At 43.7% G+C, this 20,269-nt stretch overlaps 1 protein-coding gene across 1 annotated transcript in view; it reads left to right on the plus strand.

Annotated features, from left to right (window-relative positions):
- Window positions 1-20,269, plus strand: part of LOC126354260 (dopamine receptor 1-like) — a 1,077,603-nt gene that overhangs the window by 1,008,564 nt on the left and 48,770 nt on the right. The window contains exon 4 of the mRNA XM_050003780.1: window positions 2,183-2,492. Within this exon, the coding sequence (XP_049859737.1) occupies window positions 2,183-2,492 (310 nt within the window). The remainder of the gene's footprint in view (window positions 1-2,182; window positions 2,493-20,269) is intronic.

Genomic DNA, 20,269 nt, shown 5'->3' on the forward strand with positions numbered 1-20,269 from the left:
GTCGATGATCGATTCGGATACGCTGAAACGTCCCCTTAGAAAAATTATTACACGACTGTGCTTAAACTGACACACAATAGTTTTTAGCGCAACACAATCTGACTTCCAAAATTCCCTACGAAAGAATGGCCCTGACTAACATTAACCTATACGTTTCACAAATCACTTACCTCACAAAAATCTTCGTTACTCAAGCTACTGCAATACAGCGAGCACCACTACTGCCAGCTAAATAAAATATTCAAACTACTGAAGGCACTAACTACTGACAGGCATAGTTAGCAAATGAAAGATTTTAATACAGAACAGACAATGTATTTACCTTAATAGTCATAATATATAAATCAGTTCGTGACACCAATTCTTACAAATTTCAAAACTCCGCCATCTCTCTCCCCACGTCCACCACTGCTGGCGGCTCACCTCCAACTGCGCAACGCTACGCGCTGTTAGCATCCAGCTGCCGCTGCCCAACACTACAATGGCAGACAACAATGCAAACCAGCCACAGACTGCACAAGGCACAGCCAGTGATTTTTATACAGAGCGCTACGTGGCGGCGGCGTTACCAATAAAAAAAACCTAAACAGCCTACTTGCAACGCCTTCATCCATGCAAACGAATGCACGAAGCATCAACCGCGCCACGGACGGTGGTTGTCGGAGACATTATTAAGGTTTGGGGGACATTCTCCTTGGCTTCCGTAAGGCTTGAGGTGGTAACTGAAGGCATTGCTTTCTCTTACTTTTTCGACTTCAATCGAATTTTATAATCATATCTATCATTTAAAGATGTAATAAGCAGGCTTTGGAGTCAAGTACTTGACTGAAACTGAATTTTTAATATGATCTTTAATCCGCTATTTGAAAAGCTACTTTTGGCACTCAGGCCTCAGTTCTCACATTCAAGATTTTTGGTACATTACAAAACGTTGCTCAACAGTTACATGCATTTTTTTGAGGGAAATCTTATTAATTTACTTTTTTTTGAGCTTGACATTTAATTCATTCATAATTGTCGATATAGAATTGTGATGATAAAATCGAAAACATTTTCGATAATATTAATACATAGAAGTATGCAAATACCTCGAGACTACCTCCTGCGAAAAATTCTCTATTCCTGAACGTGTAAGGATTCTTCTCGTAATTTAAAGACCACTTCTTACATTTTTCCTTCTCCAAGCAGCATCTTGTGGTCTGCTTGACCCGTTGCTGATCTCTGGAGTAGCGTATCGTCTTCAGGGACGGTGGTAGTGGAGCGCTGGAACTCCTGTTTTCTTCAAACATCCCTTATTCAAATGAGTAACTGCATCAACAACCTCCAAAAATAACTGTTTTCATTTTATTTTCTTTGGGGAACAACGCCTTCATCCATGCAAACGAATGCACGAAGCATCAACCGCGCCACGGACGGTGGTTGTCGGAGACATTATTAAGGTTTGGGGGACATTCTCCTTGGCTTCCGTAAGACTTGAGGTGACACTTTGAAAGCTTCCGTTTCCATTTTGCGTCTTTCCATCAGTGCGTCTTGCCATAGTGCATCAGATGAAAGTCTCTGATAGACAGGTTCTACCCTGGGTACTTTGGCAGCTGTCAGTCTCTCACGGCCTCCCACATAGTCCACATTTCAAATATTTCTTGCACGTACTTGTAATTAGAACACAGACAAATCGTTTTGGAACCTAAGAGTAAACCTCCAAAGATATGAAACAGATAGAATTTTTTTAATCCTTCCTCGATGTAGTGCTATCGTTGTTTGACGAGCATGATGCCTTGACGTCTTGGCCACCAGATTCAAGCCGCGCCGACAAACCGTAATTCAAGAGAGTTACTGACCTGTCTGTAGACGTCTGATGTCACATACGTCCGGAAACCAATCGCGTACTTTTCCAATGAACGCCATGTAGGACCCATGCATTACCGCGTCGTAAAGACGGACAAACACGTTATCAAGAAGTCAGTCACAATATTTCGGCTCGTCAGTGTGTTTGTGTGTGTATGTGTATGTGTATGTGTGTGTGTGTGTGTGTGTGTGTGTGTGTGTGTGTGTGTGTGTGTGTGTGTGACCTTATCATAGGTTGCATTGCCTACGCGCTGCATCCTGAAACCTGTACATTCTTTGCCCTTTGCCTGCTGTCCGCAGCCCGGGTCACCCACTAGTTGCGTCACTGTGTTCGCAGGCGTCTTCCTGTCGCTGGTGATCTTCATGTCTATCGCGGGCAACGTGCTGGTGTGTGTGGCCATCTACACGGACCGCGGGCTGCGGCGCATCGGTAACCTGTTCCTCGCGTCGCTCGCCATCGCGGATCTCTTCGTAGCGGCGCTCGTCATGACCTTCGCCGTCGTCAACGACCTTCTGGGCTACTGGATGTTTGGTGCGCAGTTCTGCGACACCTGGATAGCCTTCGACGTTATGTGCTCCACCGCCTCCATCCTAAACCTTTGTGCCATTTCACTCGACAGGTACATCCACATCAAGGACCCCCTCAGGTGAGTTATCTGTCCAAAAATAAACGTGTGTGATATACACTCTAAGAACGACGCACATACACAGAGAAACATATTATTACAGTTTCAGGAAGATTGGATGATTTATTCAAGGGAAACAGCTTCATAAATTGAACAAGGCAATAACCAGTTGGTCCGCCTCTGCCATTCAGCAAGCAGTGGCTGTGGGATATCGTTCAAAATTCTGTACAACTGTCGCGTTAGATCGTTAAAATCCCAAATTGGTTGGAAGGCCCTTCCCATTATGCTCCAAACGTTCTCAGTTGGAGACATATCCCTCAGTGGCACTGGCCAAGATGGCAAGTAGGGGAGACAAGGGAAAGAAACTCTCGGTGTATGTGGACGGGCATTATCTTGCTGAAATATAAGCATAGTATGCCTTGCTATAAAGGACGACAAAAGGGGCGTGGATTACCTTCGACGAACCGTTGTGCTGTAAGGATGCCGCTGATGACAACCAAAGCGGTCCTGCTATGAAGTGAAATATCACCCAAAACCATCACTCCTGGTAGTCGGGCCTTATGGCGGACGACAGACATGCTGGTGTCTCAGCGCTGTCTGCGGCGACTTCAAACACGGTCTTCTAAATCTACATCTACATCTACATCCATACTCCGCAAGCCACCTGACGGTGTGTGGCGGAGGGTACCCTGAGTACCTCTATCGGTTCTCTCTTCTATTCCAGTCTCGTATTGTTCGTCGAAAGAAGGATTGTCGGTATGCTTCTGTATGGGCTCTAATCCCTCTGATTTTATCCTCATGGTCTCTTCGCGAGATATACGTAGGAGGAAGCAATATACTGCTTGGCTCTTCGGTGAAGGTATGTTCTCGAAACTTTAACAAAAGCCCGTACCGAGCTACTGAGCGTCTCCCCTGCAGAATCTCCCACTGGAGTTTATCTATCATCTCCGTAACGCTTTCTCTATTACTAAATGATCCTGTAACGAAGCGCGCTGCTCTCCGTTGGATCTTCTCTATCTCTTCTATCAACCCTATCTGGTACGGATCCCACACTACTGAGAAGTATTCAAGCAGTGGAGCAACAAGCATACTGTAACCTACTTCCTTTTGTTTTGGGATTGCATTTCCTTAGAATTCTTCCAAAGAATCTCAGTCTGGCATCTGCTTCACCGACGATCAACTTTATATGATCATTCCATTTTAAATCACTCCTATTGCGTACTCCCAGATAATTTATGGAATTAACTGCTTGCAGTTGCTGACCTGCTATTTTGTAGCTAAATGATAAGGGATCTATCTTTCTGTGTATTCGCAGCACATTACACGTGTCTACATTGAGATTCAATTGCCATTCCCTGCACCATGCGTCAATTCGCTGCAGATCCTCCTGCATTTCAGTACAATTTCCCATTGTTGCAACCTCTCGATACACCACAGCATCATCTGCAAAAAGCCTCAGTGAACTTCCGATGTCATCCACTAGGTCATTTATGTATACTGTGAATAGCAACGGTCCTATGACACTCCCCTGCGGCACACCTGAAATCACTCTTACTTCGGAAGACTTCATTGAGAATGACATGCTGCTTTCTGTTATCTGGGAGCTCCTGAATCTTCGCTGACGATCAGGGCTCAGATCGGAGCGTTACTCATCACCGAGTACATTTCTTCGCCAGTCGGTGAGATTCCAGGCCGAAAACAAGTCTAAAGACGTTCAGGACAGCGTTAGGATGCCATCCTAACTGTCGCCCGTCATTCGGCCCAACAGTAAGGGGTGCCATTTCATATCATATCAGGACTCTTTCGGTTGTCATCCGCAGCACCCTTACAGCACAGTGTTACGTCATCAATATTCTACACCCCGTTATATTGCCCTTCACGGCAACCCATCCTAGGCTTACATTTCAGCAAGATAACACACATTCGTACACGGAGAGAGTTGTTACTGTTTTGTCTTCGTGCTTTCAACACCCTACCTTGAACAGAAAGGTTGCCGAATGTCTCCCCAAATAAGAGATTTTGGTGCATTGTGGGCCTTGCCCTCCTGGCAACTCGTGATTTTGACGATTGCACAAAATTTGACACGATATCCTTCAGGAGGGCATCCTACAACTCTATCAATCTATGCCTAGCCATTCGGCACGCATCAGTGCCAGAGGGGAATCAACGCTTTATTGATCTGCTCAATTTCTGAAGCTTTTTCTATTGAATAAACCCTCCAATTTTTCTGAAACTGTACTCATTTCTTTGTTCGTGTACATCGCATCTATTTATTTCTGTCCCATTCGGATAATTCCTTGATGGTGGATCGCTTTCTTTCCTCTTAGGTTTATTTTTCAGACTGACATATACGGAAATGGATATTTATTAAGATATCAAACATGGGAGTCGGATACCTGGTGCATGAGAAATCCAGCTAATTTTCACAATGATGCACCCAGTTCACTACCTTATAATAAGTCTTAGAAATGCCCACCCTCTGCTAGTATCCAGGCTTCTGATAGTCGTCGCACTGAGGCACAAATACGTTCAAAAGTTCCCGGGGTTGTACTTATTCTTTGACTGTCCTCCACAGGTATGGCGTACACTAACGCCTTTAAAAAGACTCATAAGAAAAGTCTGTGAGGTAACGGGCGAGTTGCGGCGCCCTGGAAATAGTCTAAGTTCAGTGTTGGCGGCCACTGCTCGAGCCACACGGCAGGGCCGAGCTTTTTAGCAAACACGTGGTGGCAAACGTTAGCCGGACGAGAGGGGTAGCCCCAGCGCATGGTCCAGCCGTGTGGTTGGGAATTCCGCTGTTACGAGGACGGTGCTTTGTGTTGACGAAGATGTCTATGCCGGGAGTGCCAAAGATGGCGGACTTTGTGAAACCTTAATGGCAGACATTTCACAGCTCGTATAGAAATTAAAAGTAGCCAGATGAATCATGCATGATACCTCAAAAAGAAATATGTACATTACTATTATTTGCACGACGATTCTGATGGTGTAATCAGATTTAGAATATCTTTATTAGTTTAAAGTTTAGTTACGGACTGTAATTATACAAGTAACACCCAGCAACGAATTTCCAAAATATAAACGGTTCATCCGATTTTGTCGATCGCCGTGTCTTTAGAAATCTATTAGCGTAAACCTAAATTGGTATGAACTACAGGCATGTAACTTCAATAGTACATGAGTTATTGGAGGTCAAATTGGCCGATTGCTATCGATGGCGTCAGGCCATCAGTACTCCACAGTTACACGTTAAACCGGTAGTAGCATGTTTATAAATATATTTATTCATCTATGTCTTTGTTTGTGTCCGATATATACTACTCATGAAGAAATTGTATGAATATATGGTGTTTTAGATAGCACAGACACATTGGGCTCCTGGCCTACCTTTTCCTTCTTTTCTTTTGATATATGTTTATTTAATTGTTTATGTATTTAATAATGTGTATTAGAGCGTGTTTATGGTCCAGCCGTAGAAATATTTATTTAATTTCAAGTATTTAAATGTAAATCCAGTATTTCGAATATACACTCCTGGAAATTGAAATAAGAACACCGTGAATTCATTGTCCCAGGAAGGGGAAACTTTATTGACACATTCCTGGCGTCAGATACATCACATGATCACACTGACAGAACCACAGGCACATAGACACAGGCAACAGAGCATGTACAATGTCGGCACTAGTACAGTGTATATCCACCTTTCGCAGCAAATGCAGGCTGCTATTCTCCCATGGAGACGATCGTAGAGATGGTGGATGTAGTCCTGTGGAACGGCTTGCCATGCCATTTCCACCTGGCGCCTCAGTTGGACCAGCGTTCGTGCTGGACGTGCAGACCGCATGAGACGACGCTTCATCCAGTCCCAAACATGCTCAATGGGTGATAGATCCGGAGATCCTGTTGGCCAGGGTAGTTGACTTACACCTTCTAGAGCACGTTGGGTGGCACGGGATACATGCGGACGTGCATTGTCCTTTTGGAACAGCAAGTTCCCTTGCCGGTCTAGGAATGGTAGAACGATGGGTTCGATGACGGTTTGGATGTACCGTGCACTATTCAGTGTCCCCTCGACGATCACCAGAGGTGTACGGCCAGTGTAGGAGATCGCACCCCACACCATGATGCCGGGTGTTGGCCCTGTGTGCCTCGGTCGTATGCAGTCCTGATTGTGGCGCTCACCTGCACGGCGCCAAACACGCATACGACCATCATTGGCACCAAGGCAGAAGCGACTCTCATCGTTGAAGACGACACGTCTCCATTCGTCCCTCCATTCACGCCTGTCGCGACACCACTGGAGGCGGGCTGCACGATGTTGGGGCGTGAGCGGAAGACGGCCTAACGGTGTGCCGGACCGTAGCCCAGCTTCATGGAGACGGTTGCGAATGGTCCTCGCCGATACCCCAAGAGCAACAGTGTCCCTAATATGCTGGGAAGTGGCGGTGCGGTCCCCTACGGCACTGCGTAGGATCCTACGGTCTTATCGTGCATCCGTGCGTCGCTGCGGTCCGGTCCCAGGTCGACGGGCACGTGCGCCTTCCGCCGACCACTGGCGACAACATCGATGTACTGTGGAGACCTCACGCCCCACGTGTTGAGCAATTCGGCGGTACGTCCACCCGGCCTCCCGCATGCCCACTATACGCCCTCGCTCAAAGTCCGTCAACTGCACATACGGTTCACGTCCACGCTGTCGCGGCATGCTACCAGTGTTGAAGACTGCGATGGAGCTCCGTATGCCACGGCAAACTGGCTGACACTGACGGCGGCGATGCACAAATGCTGCGCAGCTAGCGCCATTCGACGGCCAACACCGCGGTTCCTGGTGTGTCCGCTGTGCTACCAGTGTTGAAGACTGCGATGGAGCTCCGTATGCCACGGCAAACTGGCTGACACTGACGGCGGCGATGCACAAATGCTGCGCAGCTAGCGCCATTCGACGGCCAACACCGCGGTTCCTGGTGTGTCCGCTGTGCCGTGCGTGTGATCATTGCTTGTACAGCCCTCTCACAGTGTCCAGAGCAAGTATGGTGGGTCTGACACACCGGTGTCAATGTGTTCTTTTTTCCATTTCCAGAAGTGTATTTCAGTATGTTTGTGACTGCGATGGCTTGAAGACATGGTGCGAGTTTTCGTAGAGGACACGGGCGGCAGTTCTGAGAGTATGGGACAGGGCGTGACGGGAAGTGCTGGGCGCGGGGTCGCAGCAGAGACTTGGAGAGTGTGGAGCGGTTGGCGCGTGGTCGTGCGCGAGAGAATTGCTTTGAGGCCGACTTGTGCACTTTTGAGATTTCCGTGGCTTCTCAGTGAAGACGTAGTGAGCGTTTAGAAGTGAACGTCTCTCGAGCTGTGTTGTTGTTCATAACTAATTACGTGCCGTAGGAATCTATTGTTTCCCTGTAATTCAACGTATATTTTATTTAATTGCTGGACCATTGACACCAATAAGTGTTTTGCAGAAATATACCGCATCCTCAAAAGTACTTCTACTATCGTACTCATCTTTTAAAGTCGTTAAGATAGTACCTGCAGATTTTATTTTATTGCAATTTTTCATTTCATTTATATGTTACATTCATAATTCCCAGTTGCCAAATTTATAGAAACCTTCGACCATTCGATTCCTGTGTGTATTCTTAATGTATACTGTAGACACAGCAGTATTTGGCCTGTAATGTGGCAACTACGTATCCCATTCCCTAGGCGACGAAACCATCAAAAACTTTTAATATTACAAGACTGAGTCGGAGGGTGTGTAGTCGATTTGGAAGCCCAAAAGTCCAATGGTGCTCCGTTAGTTTAGTGTGGCGACAAGGCAAGTCCACCTCTATCTCTCCAGCAACTGTCAAAGTGGCGAGTCAGGTTTTGGCGGACAAGAACAGTAAAATTGTGTGGAGCACCATCTTGAGTGCAGTACATCTGTTTCTGGAGTTATAGTGAACGATCACTCAACAAAGGACACAATATTCTGCGCAAGAACCGTCCATACCTCCTCCCTTTTGGGCGGTAAAGAAGTACATATGGTCCGTGACCAGACGTTGATGCCGAATCATTATTGATGGATCTTTTGAACAGCTGCATGTAGATTGACGTACGTCCACTGACGCTGATTATGGAAATTTTGGATGCCTTCATTGTCCATAACACCACTTCTGGAAAAACATGCCTCAGGCTACATTGTTGGATAAAGCGCCAAAAACGAATAACTCTTTCAGGAAAATCCCTTGAGGCCAGCGCCTGCATCTGTTGTCGTTAATACAGATACAGCCGTTCTTTATGCAAGTGTCGCCGGCGTTGTGACGGATACCCAACTGACGACCTAAGCTGATGTGCGGATTCTGTTCTGCACCGTCAACAATAGCGTCCTCAGTTGCAGGCGTTGTGCGTCGTGGCCCTCCGCTTGTTCCAGGTAAAGATACGAAACTACCATCGTCATGTAAGTAGCAGTCGATCGCTTGGAATCTCTTCCTGTCACGGCACTGGCGGTCTGGATATCATTCATAGCACAACCGACAATCTTATGCAGCATTGCCATTCACCAACCCATACGTGAAATACATGGATACATATCAACATTTGAATACTTCATTGCCTAAGACAATACGTACAGGAGAATGAGCGTTGGCAGTACAGCATTAGAGTAGCACATAACCTGTACCGGGAGAAACTAAGCTTAAGACGGCAGCAATGATATACGTGTTAACTGCGTTGGACAATATTGTCCATCAGAGGTGTTCCGTAGATCCCGCCTCAAAGTACAGTAATTCTAGCCCGGCCACGGTCCCCAGAGACCGCTGGCACACCGCAGTATCGTCAAAGGGAGGGTTCAAAGGGAGCGTTAGTGACGTCCATGTCGGATGTCTCAATAAATATGGATTTCGGGACCCATGTACATATCACGTTCCTTTGTCCCCTGTATGGGCTTAACCTCGACCTGAAATATTGCCATGTATTTTTCGAATACGCTCTACACAAACTGTGTAGGTAATATATTTTATTTAATTCTACTTTTTCATTGAGATCTGGGTGCATTCATACAGCCAGTTCTATCGTACAGGACACCCTTAACAAAAACAGTAAAAAAAAATTCAGGCCATTGTCAGCAGCATCAGTATACTTGGAGAAATGCGTGATATACACTATGCTGTCTTACACTGCATTTATTCAGTATCAGTTTCGATCATGAACCCTCTTCATAGTTGAAAAATATCTATTGCGAAAACTTTGTTTTTCTGGTTAAATAACATATAGACCATGTGAAGTTGTTACGATAGATGTTTTTCCACTGTGAAGATGGTCCATGATCTAAACCGGTAGTGAATAAATGTATTGTAAAACAGAGGAGTGTGTATCATGCATTTCAACAAGTCAACAAAAATTGCTACCTGCGCTTCTGGTCATTAAAATTGTAAAGTCTGGAAAAAGAGCAAATACAGAAATTTAATTTTTTGTTTAAATACAGTACAGTTGCAAGATTTAAAAAATGTAAGTGAGTTGGGCTACACAGGGTGCGTCTTTAACTCACTGAGGCGCCACCTCTATCGTGGGATTTAGGTAGAAGTGGGTTCGGTCTGGGTTTGTGAAAATATGGGGCGAGTATTTTTATTACCACTTTATTTACCACGCAATCACCAATTTAACAACACAGAAAAACACTATTATAAACAAAAGCTTCCTTGAGACCTGAATAAGACTTGAACAACACAAAATATTAATGGAATAATAACAGTATTTAATAGAAAATGATTCAATCTAGCCCCACACGGCGAGCCCCAATAACGACATAACACTTTACAGTATAAGGCCTTCGGCTTTCAGTGATTACGACAATAGTGACTATTCGTGTACCTATGACAGAAAACTGAGTAAAATCAATACTACCAAAGTCTTACCTGGCTAATATTGGCTATCCCCAATCAGATCGTACAGCCGCATGAGCCAGGCAGCAACACAGAGAGTGCAACGGCACTTGGCTCTGCACGGAATGTCATCCCGCCTCAGAAAGAGGCGCTCCGACGCTGGTACGGCCCAATGTCGTCAACGGAGACGCGAATGGCATCTCGTCGTCTTTTGGGAAGAGTTCTTTTCTGCCACCGTACTGCAACGGTCGTATCTATGTGTGGAGGGTCTGAGGAGTACGAACGTTGCCAGTATTCATCAACGTCATAACAGCCCAGCATCTGGCTTGATGGTATGGTATGCCACAGGGTCCACCACACGACCAGCTCCAATTTGCATAGCCAGTAATTTGGACAGGAACCGTTACTTTTCTGAGATATTGAAAAGCAATGGCCGTACCCTGGGTTATAGGTCCCCGTGACATCTTTTAATAAGATAGTACGAGAACACACATCATCGTGCTGTCCTAACCTAGCTCGATACAGAGTTTCTTCAACGGCTGTCGCGATCACCACACTTTCCTGATCTCTCACTATCTGAAAAAACCTGCTTATCACTTGCCAGGAAACTTGTACTCTACCACTTGCCAGCCAGTGCAACTGATGGTCTTTAAGTATAGAACTGAAACAGCATGGACGACAAATCGGAATCTCTCAACCAATCTCAGTATCTCTCCATTTCCATCTGGTTGAGAGCCATTGTTACCGCCAGAGGTGGCAGTTCCAAGTGTTACAGTTTGCAAAATACCTGCAAATTGAATCCTCCGTAGCGTAGTCGACGTGACAGACCCTCATGTGGGGTATCCTGGTTCGAGTCCAGTAGTGCCTTCTTGGTGAAACGACTGCTCGGGTGCACTCAGTCTCTTGATGCCAACTAAAAAGCTGCCCTGATGAGAGGTAGTGGCTCCAAGGTCGAAACGTCGACAACAGCATGGAGTGAGCAGAGCTGACCCTATGCCCCTCCACACAGCATCCGATGATGAGTGGCTGTGGATAACACGGCAATCGGTCGACTGTCGCGTATTCTTCAGAATCTGACAGCAGGGTTCCCTCTTTATTTTTCTTTAGCCATGTAACCATCTTACTATGCGATACATGATCAGTAATTTTTCTTCCCACTACACAGCATTCTCAAGTACGTAAATTGGTTGCCATCCGTTCTGGCGTTGCAGTTTCAGTGACCAGAAGTTTATATAATCAGTCACTAGCAAGTTTTTATTCTTCATCCCATGAACTAATCGTCCGACAGTTAGTGCAAAAGGAATGTCAAGCTCTCTCTCTTCCATTTTCATGTGGTTTTTTTTTCGTTCCCTTATAATGGATCTCTAACTTGAAATAATCCAATAAGCTATAACGTTTCTTAAGTTTGTCAATTCGGTTTAACAGTAAAGAATTCACATAAATACAAGCAGTGATTTCCTGTCAGAAACACTGCAATTCGTAGGAACTGAAAGGAAGTCGTCAAGTAAAACGCAAGTAATATCTGCCGTTCCGGAAGGAAGCCTAACTGGTTCTCTGCTGTTCCTGATCTACATGTACCACATAAGTGACAGTCTGAGCTGCCCTCTTAGTTTGTTTGTAGATGACGCTGTCATTTACCGGTTTGTCAAGTCTTCAGCTGATCGAAACGATTTGCAAAATTATTTAGATATATGTTTACGGTGCAAAAAGTGGCAATTGACTCTAAATAATGAAAAGTGTGAAATCATCCATATGAACACTCTAAACGAAATCCGCTTAATTTCAGTTGCACCATACTTAACAAAGCTTTGTGTTCTGCCTTTCGACAGGTCTTGTTATGGAGGAAGTCACGTCAGAGAGGTCCACTGCACGAGTGTCTACGGAAGTGATTGCAGTGGTGGTTTCCCGTTGCCTTCCACTCATAATGATGAAATGATAATGAAGACAACACAACACCCACTCTCTGAGTGGAGAAAATCTCCAACCCAGCCGGGAATCGAACCAGGGCCCCTTGTCGTGACAGACCGCTACGCTGACCACTCAGCTCGGGGCGGACTCAGTTACACGATAAATCACACAAATCGAAAAGCTGTAGTCTTAACTAAATACTTAACTATTACAATTACGAATAACTTGAATTGGAAAGACAGTCTCATAGATAATGTTGTTGGGAAACCAAACCAAAGACTGCGATATACTGTCTCTCTTCTGGAGTAATGCTGCTCGGTGCACGATCCGCAGCAGATAGGATTGGCGGGGGACATCGAAAAAATTTAAAGAAGGGCAGCTCGTTTTAAATTATCGCCAAATAGAGATTGCCAAGGATATGATACGCGAATTGGGTTGTCAGTCATTAAAACAAGGGCGTTTTTTCGCTGTGGCAGGACCTTCTCATAAAATTTCAATCAGCAAATTTCTTCTCAAAGTGTGAAAATATTTGTTGGCGTCCACCTACACAGGGACAAATTATGATTATAATGAAATAAGAGAATTCAAAACTCGCACTGTAAGATTTAAGTCTTTTTCTTGGCCGAGAGTAAACGGTGGAGAGGAATGCTTGAAGGTGGTTCGATGAACCTTCTGCCAGACACTTAATTGTGTATTGCACAGCAACCGTGTAGGTGGATACACACTAATCCCCATACATGGCTGTGGAAAATGCTTGGAAAATAAGTACCATGAACAACACATAAGACGCGCTACATTCGGTTCTTCATACAGGTCGACCAGCACGGGCGAGGGAACGCAGCTGGCCATTCATCATCCACTACCAGCCAGAACAGCCGGCCATCTGCGTTATCGGAAACCAGATTTGCAGCCGGCGGCCAATCTCTCGCTTCTCGTCCGATGGTTTCCGCCTGCGAGCGGAAGAGCTAATCTCTGATGAGATATTTCCATCTGAATGGAAATCCCTCCATGGAAGTATCGCAGCTCTATTGTCTTTAAAAGACAACTTCACTCATCAAGCATTCTTGGCAGTTAACAACATCGCGCTTTGATTCTCAAATTTCTTTAAAAATTCTTATTCTGCTACTGAGCGATGCATTTCAGCTTGGTTTAAAAAAGCGCCAGATAAATACCTCTAGAATATGAACCTCTAGCAAAATTTTCAATTATTTTAAAAATTATTTTTGTCTTCTCAAAGCGTGTTACAGAGTTATAATGATAACTCACTTGTTTCGGCTCACGGAACTGGGTCTTCGGAGTCTGCACTACAATCTTTTTTGAGTGAATGTGGGTAAAAGCAACAATGAAACTGCTGTCTCTTTCTCTCTCTTAGCACGCTGGACTCGCATTCGGGAGGACGACTGTTCAATCCCGTCTCCGGCCATCCTGATTTAGGTTTTCCGTGATTTCCCTAAATCGCTTCAGGCAAATGCCGGGATGGTTCCTTTCAAAGGGCACGGCCGATTTCTTTCCCCATCCTTCCCTCACCCGAGCTTGCGCTCCGTCTCTAATGACCTCGTTGTCGACGGGACGTTAAACACTAATCTCCTCCTCCTCTTTCTCTCTCTCTCTTTCTGTCACACAAACACACACACACAATAATCAAGCCCATCGTCACTTCCTGAGATCTTACGTTTTCATTGAAAAGAGAAATGATAAAAAGAAAAATGTGATGAAACATAGAAAAAATCACGCCCGGCAGAGTAGGAACTAAAAAGCTCAGTCACTCATTGTGCAACACATTAAAAGAGATTAGGCGCGATATTGAGCACTCTCCACATTTTAAACGCATACCATAACCATTCACAGTTTCGCGCTCCCGAAAGTAGTGTTAGTAGGCCCTTTGCTGTTCCTTATCTATATGAACGATTTGGGAGTCAATCTGAGCAGCCGTGATCGGTTGTTTGCAGATGACGCTGTAGTTCATCAAACCAAAAATGGTTCAAATGTGTGTGAAATCTTATGGGACTTAACTGCTAAGGTCATCAGTCCCTAAGCTTACACAATACTTAACATAAATTATCCTAAGGACAAACACACGCACCCATGCCCGAGGGAGGACTCGAACCTCCGCCGGGACCAGCCGCACAGTTACCCGATAGCACTGACGGAGTACATCGAAAAAGTTCAAACAAAAGCAGCACGTTGTGTATTATCGTGAAGTATGGGAGAGAGTGTCACAGAAATGATACAGGATTTGAGCTGGAAATCATTAAGAGAAAGGCGTTTTTCGTAGCGACGGTATCTTCTCAAGAAATTCCAATCACCAACTTTCTCCTCCGAATTCGAAAAATTTTGTTGACACAAACCTACATAGGGAGGAACGATCACCACGATAAAACAAAGGAAATCGAAGCTGCTACGGAAAGATATACGTATTCATTCTTTCCGCGTGCTATACGAGATTTTAATAATAAAGAAGTGTGAAGGTGGTTCGATGAACCCTCTGCCAGGCACTTAAATGTGATTTGCAGAGTATCCATGTAGATGTAGATGCTAAAATCGAGAAAACCCCTTCACTCAAATTTACTACTGCCCTATCGTCAGAATACGAAACATGTTCATCAGATGCACTAAAACGGGTGAATACTCGCGCCCGAGCAAAAACCCATGTGTAAGATGGCTCAGTCCTGTAGCGAGATCTTCTGGTCAACGTGACCGGAAGGAGGAACGCTTAGGACGGGAAGCTGCTTTGACGGCCAGTTATTTTGAAATACGGCTTTAAAAATAGCAGAAATGTCTACTTAAGCGTCATTCTGCAGTTACAACAAATCTTAGTGGTCTAGCAGGCAATGGATTTGTCTACTGAGGGCGGAGAAGCGGATGAAGTATCGGAACAATTTTTTTTTTCAACTAGGGAACTATCCTTAAAGATGGAAGAATCAGCTTCGTTTGTAATTTTATATTGTTGTCACAGGTAATATTCTGACCATAAAAGAGAATGGGATGACCGAGCACCCATAGTCAGCAATTTTTCGCTATATGGTGGACATAAGTTATAAAATGGCGTAAAACAGCATAGAACGCGCAGTTGATGCCAGGAGTACGAGTACCTGGTGATCTAACGAGTCCCCATACATCGATACAGTAGATATACGCGGATTAGAAATACTTCTTAATACGATTACAAAGGCACATGAAAGATGTCCCAATATTTTGGATGTAGGTGGGAATCATGACTACAAAGCTACTCAAGCAAAAAGTGCGTCTGCTGGACTAACATTCTTCTCATAATGTCCATTTGTTAGCCACAAAATTATATGAAAGTTTGGATCTAGGCAAGGAACCGTCTAGGTGGTTGAGGTGGTGGGAGAAGAGCTATCAGGAGTGTGCATAAGGATAACCGTCTTGGAACAGGAGAGTGCAGAGTTATAAATATTAATACTGTAGAGATATCGTAAAATCTGAAGAGCAAAAAGAGCGCGATAGCCTTACAATTGATAGCGTTTAGTGAAATGAAACGAAAAACATCAGGTCTGATTGTCATCAACAACATCACCAGTAAAGATTCTTAAGGTCCGAGTCGATATGGAACCTGTGGTCTAGGGGTAGCGTCTTTGACTAGTTATCCCGTACTTAAAATGCCAATAAAAATCATTAGCAATAACAGTCATAGAGTTCCGGCATAAAAAGTCACATTCGTTCTGCCGTCGCCTTCTCAAAGAGTGCAGAGTTCCGACAGGGGTTGAGGACACGCTGTAGCCCTTTGGGTGGGAAACTGCCCCAAAAAGTTGCAACGATCAACAGCTGCATTAAGAGACGTAACGTGTATCCACAGGACTTGTTGCCTGTAATTGAAAAAGTGACATGATGATACCTCCAATGGCAAAATGTTTCCGATTAATCACCCATTCGGATCGACAGGTGGAGACTGACAACAAGAAGGTGACCATGAGGAAAAAATGAATAAACCAAACATTCAAACTCCTGGTGTTCCATGTTCCGATTCGTAGAATTTTTCACCTCCATTTCCCTTCATTGTATGGGCTCAACGAAGTGAAACGAAAGAAAATTAGAATTTCTGGTTAGACGAATACAGGATATTTTTTTTTTTGGCATTCCTGTTTGTGTTAACTGTTTTGTGCCGCTGCATTGCCTCGTTTTCTAGTGTATGTATCTGAGTTCAGTAGATGTAAGTTAGCTTAAGAGGGGATAGGCTATATAAGAGAATGAGTTGTGACAAAATGGGATGAAATGTACTGAGAAGCTAAAAAAATGGAATAACGGGGGCAGGAATCGTTACGAATAGAAAAATAGGGCAGAGGATGAGCTGCAGTGAAAATTTCACTGACACAGCTCTTCTCATTAGAGTTGACAGTAAACCAAAGCCGAAAACATATGAAGCAGAAGATGATGAGATAGAGAAATAATATGAAGTTTTTGAGTGGGTAATTCAGTACCTATGTAAGAAGACCTGAAAATCTAAATGTTGTATACTAATTGGTACATAATGGTAAGGAGAGGTGGGCTACAGAGTGGCTCGGCAACTGCTGTCGTTGGAATTCAAGGAGAAAGAAGATGAAAAAAGGCATCGAGGTCGCTGTAGGTATAAGAAATTTTCACAGAGAATCAATTTTCACTTCTCGTAGTCTACGACGGTGATAAACTTACTCGCCGTTAGCATCAAACGAAATAGTCAAGAACGATACTTTTAGAGAAACTGGAGGAAGGAAGATAGTGGGAAACGGAGGAGTGTAATGGACATCATCAGAGAGGGAACATTTGTTCAGTTTCAGAGGACAATGCAGGAAATTGTCATGACCTTCTTGAAGAAACCATCCCCAAGTTCGCGGAAATGTTTTAAGACAATATGAAAATAGATATACGTGTTGGCCTTTGTTACTTATTCCTCCGAGACCCTCTATAAATCGACCAGGAAGCATCAAGAGTAAAATCGCACATTTCCCCTTAATGACTATGGCTATTCCCTCCAGGTACAGACGCCATCGAAAACAAAGCCGTAGTGGTATCGTTATAGACGCAGATGGACGTGTACATCATAGGAAGCGCAAACTCGGTGTCCTGATTTACTGATTAAAGGCCACATTTTTCCACTTACACTATACTCTTCATTAAGATTTCCTCTCACTTACATAGGCAGTTTCTTCTTAAAAAGCCATATTCAGTTGTCTGCCCACAGCAAGGTGGCAAATACAAAAAAACGAATTCACATATATACTGAGTAATTAAGAAAGCACTTAAATAAGTGTACAGTGTAAATGGAATAAAGTCTTCGTCATCCGACAAATTAATTGATTTGGTGCCCACTATGACGGGATCTTCCTCTACTTTTCTCATACCTTCTCGGAACCATTTCATTAGTTACCTAAGCACCGTTGTGGCAACGCTTGCTTGTCAAACACAGACAGCACTTCATCTGTGTTTGCTATAAGGCTAGATATGTAGAGCGTTGAAACTGGCAAGGAAAAAATTACGGCAGTGGCTTTCACCGGTTCAGGCGTGGCAAGAGGTAAAATGGTTGGCGTCCTTGGCTTCGTCAAGAATGTACGAAGTGTTTGGCAGTGATAATTCACGAAAAAACTTGTTGACACTACGATCTGGAATACGACAACTTCGTTTACGTCTCTACTGTTTCTACAGTGAATCATACGCATTGGGCTGGTTAACGATTACAAAAATCTTTCTACGTAATTTTTAAATATGAAGTCACATTCATGCGTACCAGCAAATTTTCAATGAGCAGAAACTAAATGAACGTGGTTTTACCTTAATCAGTTTTCACATAATAAAGAAAATACATTTGCCTGCCGCTTTAGTTGGGGTATGCAGTCATTTGTTGCGGCATGTCTTCAACTGTCTCAGACAACTGAACTCGGTCCCGTAGCCCCATTTAAAGGAACAAACATACACACGCACACACACAAACATTTTTATCTGGTTCAGTGGACAACACTTTCCCAGAAGTCCATTGTCTCACGTCACAGATATATGTTGAAAATATTTCTACTTCCCCCGTTCAGATAAAGATTTTCGAAAGGTGTGCCTTGATTGTAAGGGTAATTCCAAAACTTGTAATGCCCTCCCATTCACTCTCAACTGGCTACTACTAGATCGCTGGAAATTTTTCTTAGATTCATTTCGCCTTGGCTTCCCAGAACTTCCTATTTCATTCATTCCTTAGCGGCGTATACTTCTGTGTTCCTAAATTTCCCTGAATATTTTTATACTTCCCTCTTTCGTCGATCAATTGAAGTACTTCTTGTGGTAACCAACGTTTCTTCGCATTTAGCTTCCTTGTACCAATGTTCATCTACACAACTTCCGTGATTGCCGTTTTTTGACTTGTCCATTCCTCTTCAGTTTAACTTCCTTTTGTGGTGTCCCTGTAGTACCTAGAGCCTCAGAGAACGTCAAACGCATCTCCGCATTTCTCAGTAATTCATTATTCTACTTCTTCGCCCATTGATTCTTCCATAGACATGTCAAACTTCTGCGTAATCCCTGTCATTACCAAATTGAGGTCTGGGTGTATATCTACTCCTGGATTCACCTTCCAGTCCAATATCTGATTTCGGAATCTCTGTCTGACAGTGATGTAATCCATCTGCAATCTTCCTGTATCCGCAGAGCTTCAACAGTCCTCCTCTTGCAGATTTTGAACAGTTTATTAGCTATTACTTGCTGATATTTATTTCAGTACTGTCCTTCTCTCATTCCTGCTCCGCTCATCATAGCCTCCCTAACTGAGCAGGCTGCTCAGTCACTTCAGATTTTTCTAACATTGGCTTCTTTCAGTGGAAAAAATATCTCGGGTACATACAATTCCATGCGAACCCTGCATCAGACGCTGGGGTCGTAATTTCGAACACCTTTGATGAAAATCGTTGTTTGTTTTATTCTTACTTCTTAGTTTTTTCCATACTAAGCATGGTAGACATGTTTTCTCACAATGTTCGTTTCGACTCTTCCTCGCGTTTTGTGTTGTCACTACCCTGCCATTAAAGCGTTTCCGACCGTGCATTTCTGTGTGATTTTCCGTCATCTAGATGTGCTCTATCTCTCCTTAAAATTTGTTACTGCTATACTAAAACACTCTGCATATTATAAATGTGAACGCTTGTGTGTGTGTGTGTGTGTGTGTGTGTGTGTGTGTGTGTGTGTGTGTGTGTGTGTGTGTCGCTGAAGCAAGTGGGCGGATTTGGATGAAATTGGGAATGGAGACAGCTTATACCCTGAATCACAACATAGGTTACCTTATATATTCCTAACTATCAACGAGATAGGCGTGTGAGTGAAAATGAAGCGTAGACCACGACGTGCGAATAGTCAAACTTTATTCATCCGGTATTTGATAATGAGTGCCCTTTGTGACTTCCAACAAACTTTACACATAATATCAAATTTTTATGAAAATACTGCTCGCTGACAACCCCCACGACGAAAAGAAAAATGTTTATCCCGCAGTAAAACGGCTGCATGAAGCATGACTTTTAATTTATTATTTCTCCTCTGCTAATCGTATTCGTGATACATCTTCATACGGTATTCACTTACATCTCTGAATGAACCAGCAAAACCATATCACTGTACGACAGGCAATTCAGGAGATATGATGACATAAATACTGAGATGCAAGAAAAATTGCCACACCATTTACTACAGTTAAATTTATTACTTCTTTGTTACTAATTCTATTCGCAACATATTATTCTGCAGGCAGTATCCATACATCTCTCTTAACGTACCTACAAAAATATATAATTGTTCGACACATATTCCAGGCGATGTGAAGTCAAATACTGAGATGCGTGAGAAACTGCCGATCGTGCACGAATTCATGACATTTTTATTTATTGTTTGTGTACTACTGTCTCTATTCACAACATATTTCGCATACAGCAGTCACGTATATCACTTGCTCTACCTGCATAATTATATCACTGTATGACTCACATTTCAGGAGATACGATATCATAATCATTGTAAACGAACTGCTAGATGAAATTCGCTAGAGAGACAGCTGAA

This window comes from Schistocerca gregaria, chromosome 3, assembly GCF_023897955.1.
Source record: "Schistocerca gregaria isolate iqSchGreg1 chromosome 3, iqSchGreg1.2, whole genome shotgun sequence".
Classification (NCBI taxonomy): Eukaryota; Metazoa; Arthropoda; class Insecta; order Orthoptera; family Acrididae; genus Schistocerca; species Schistocerca gregaria.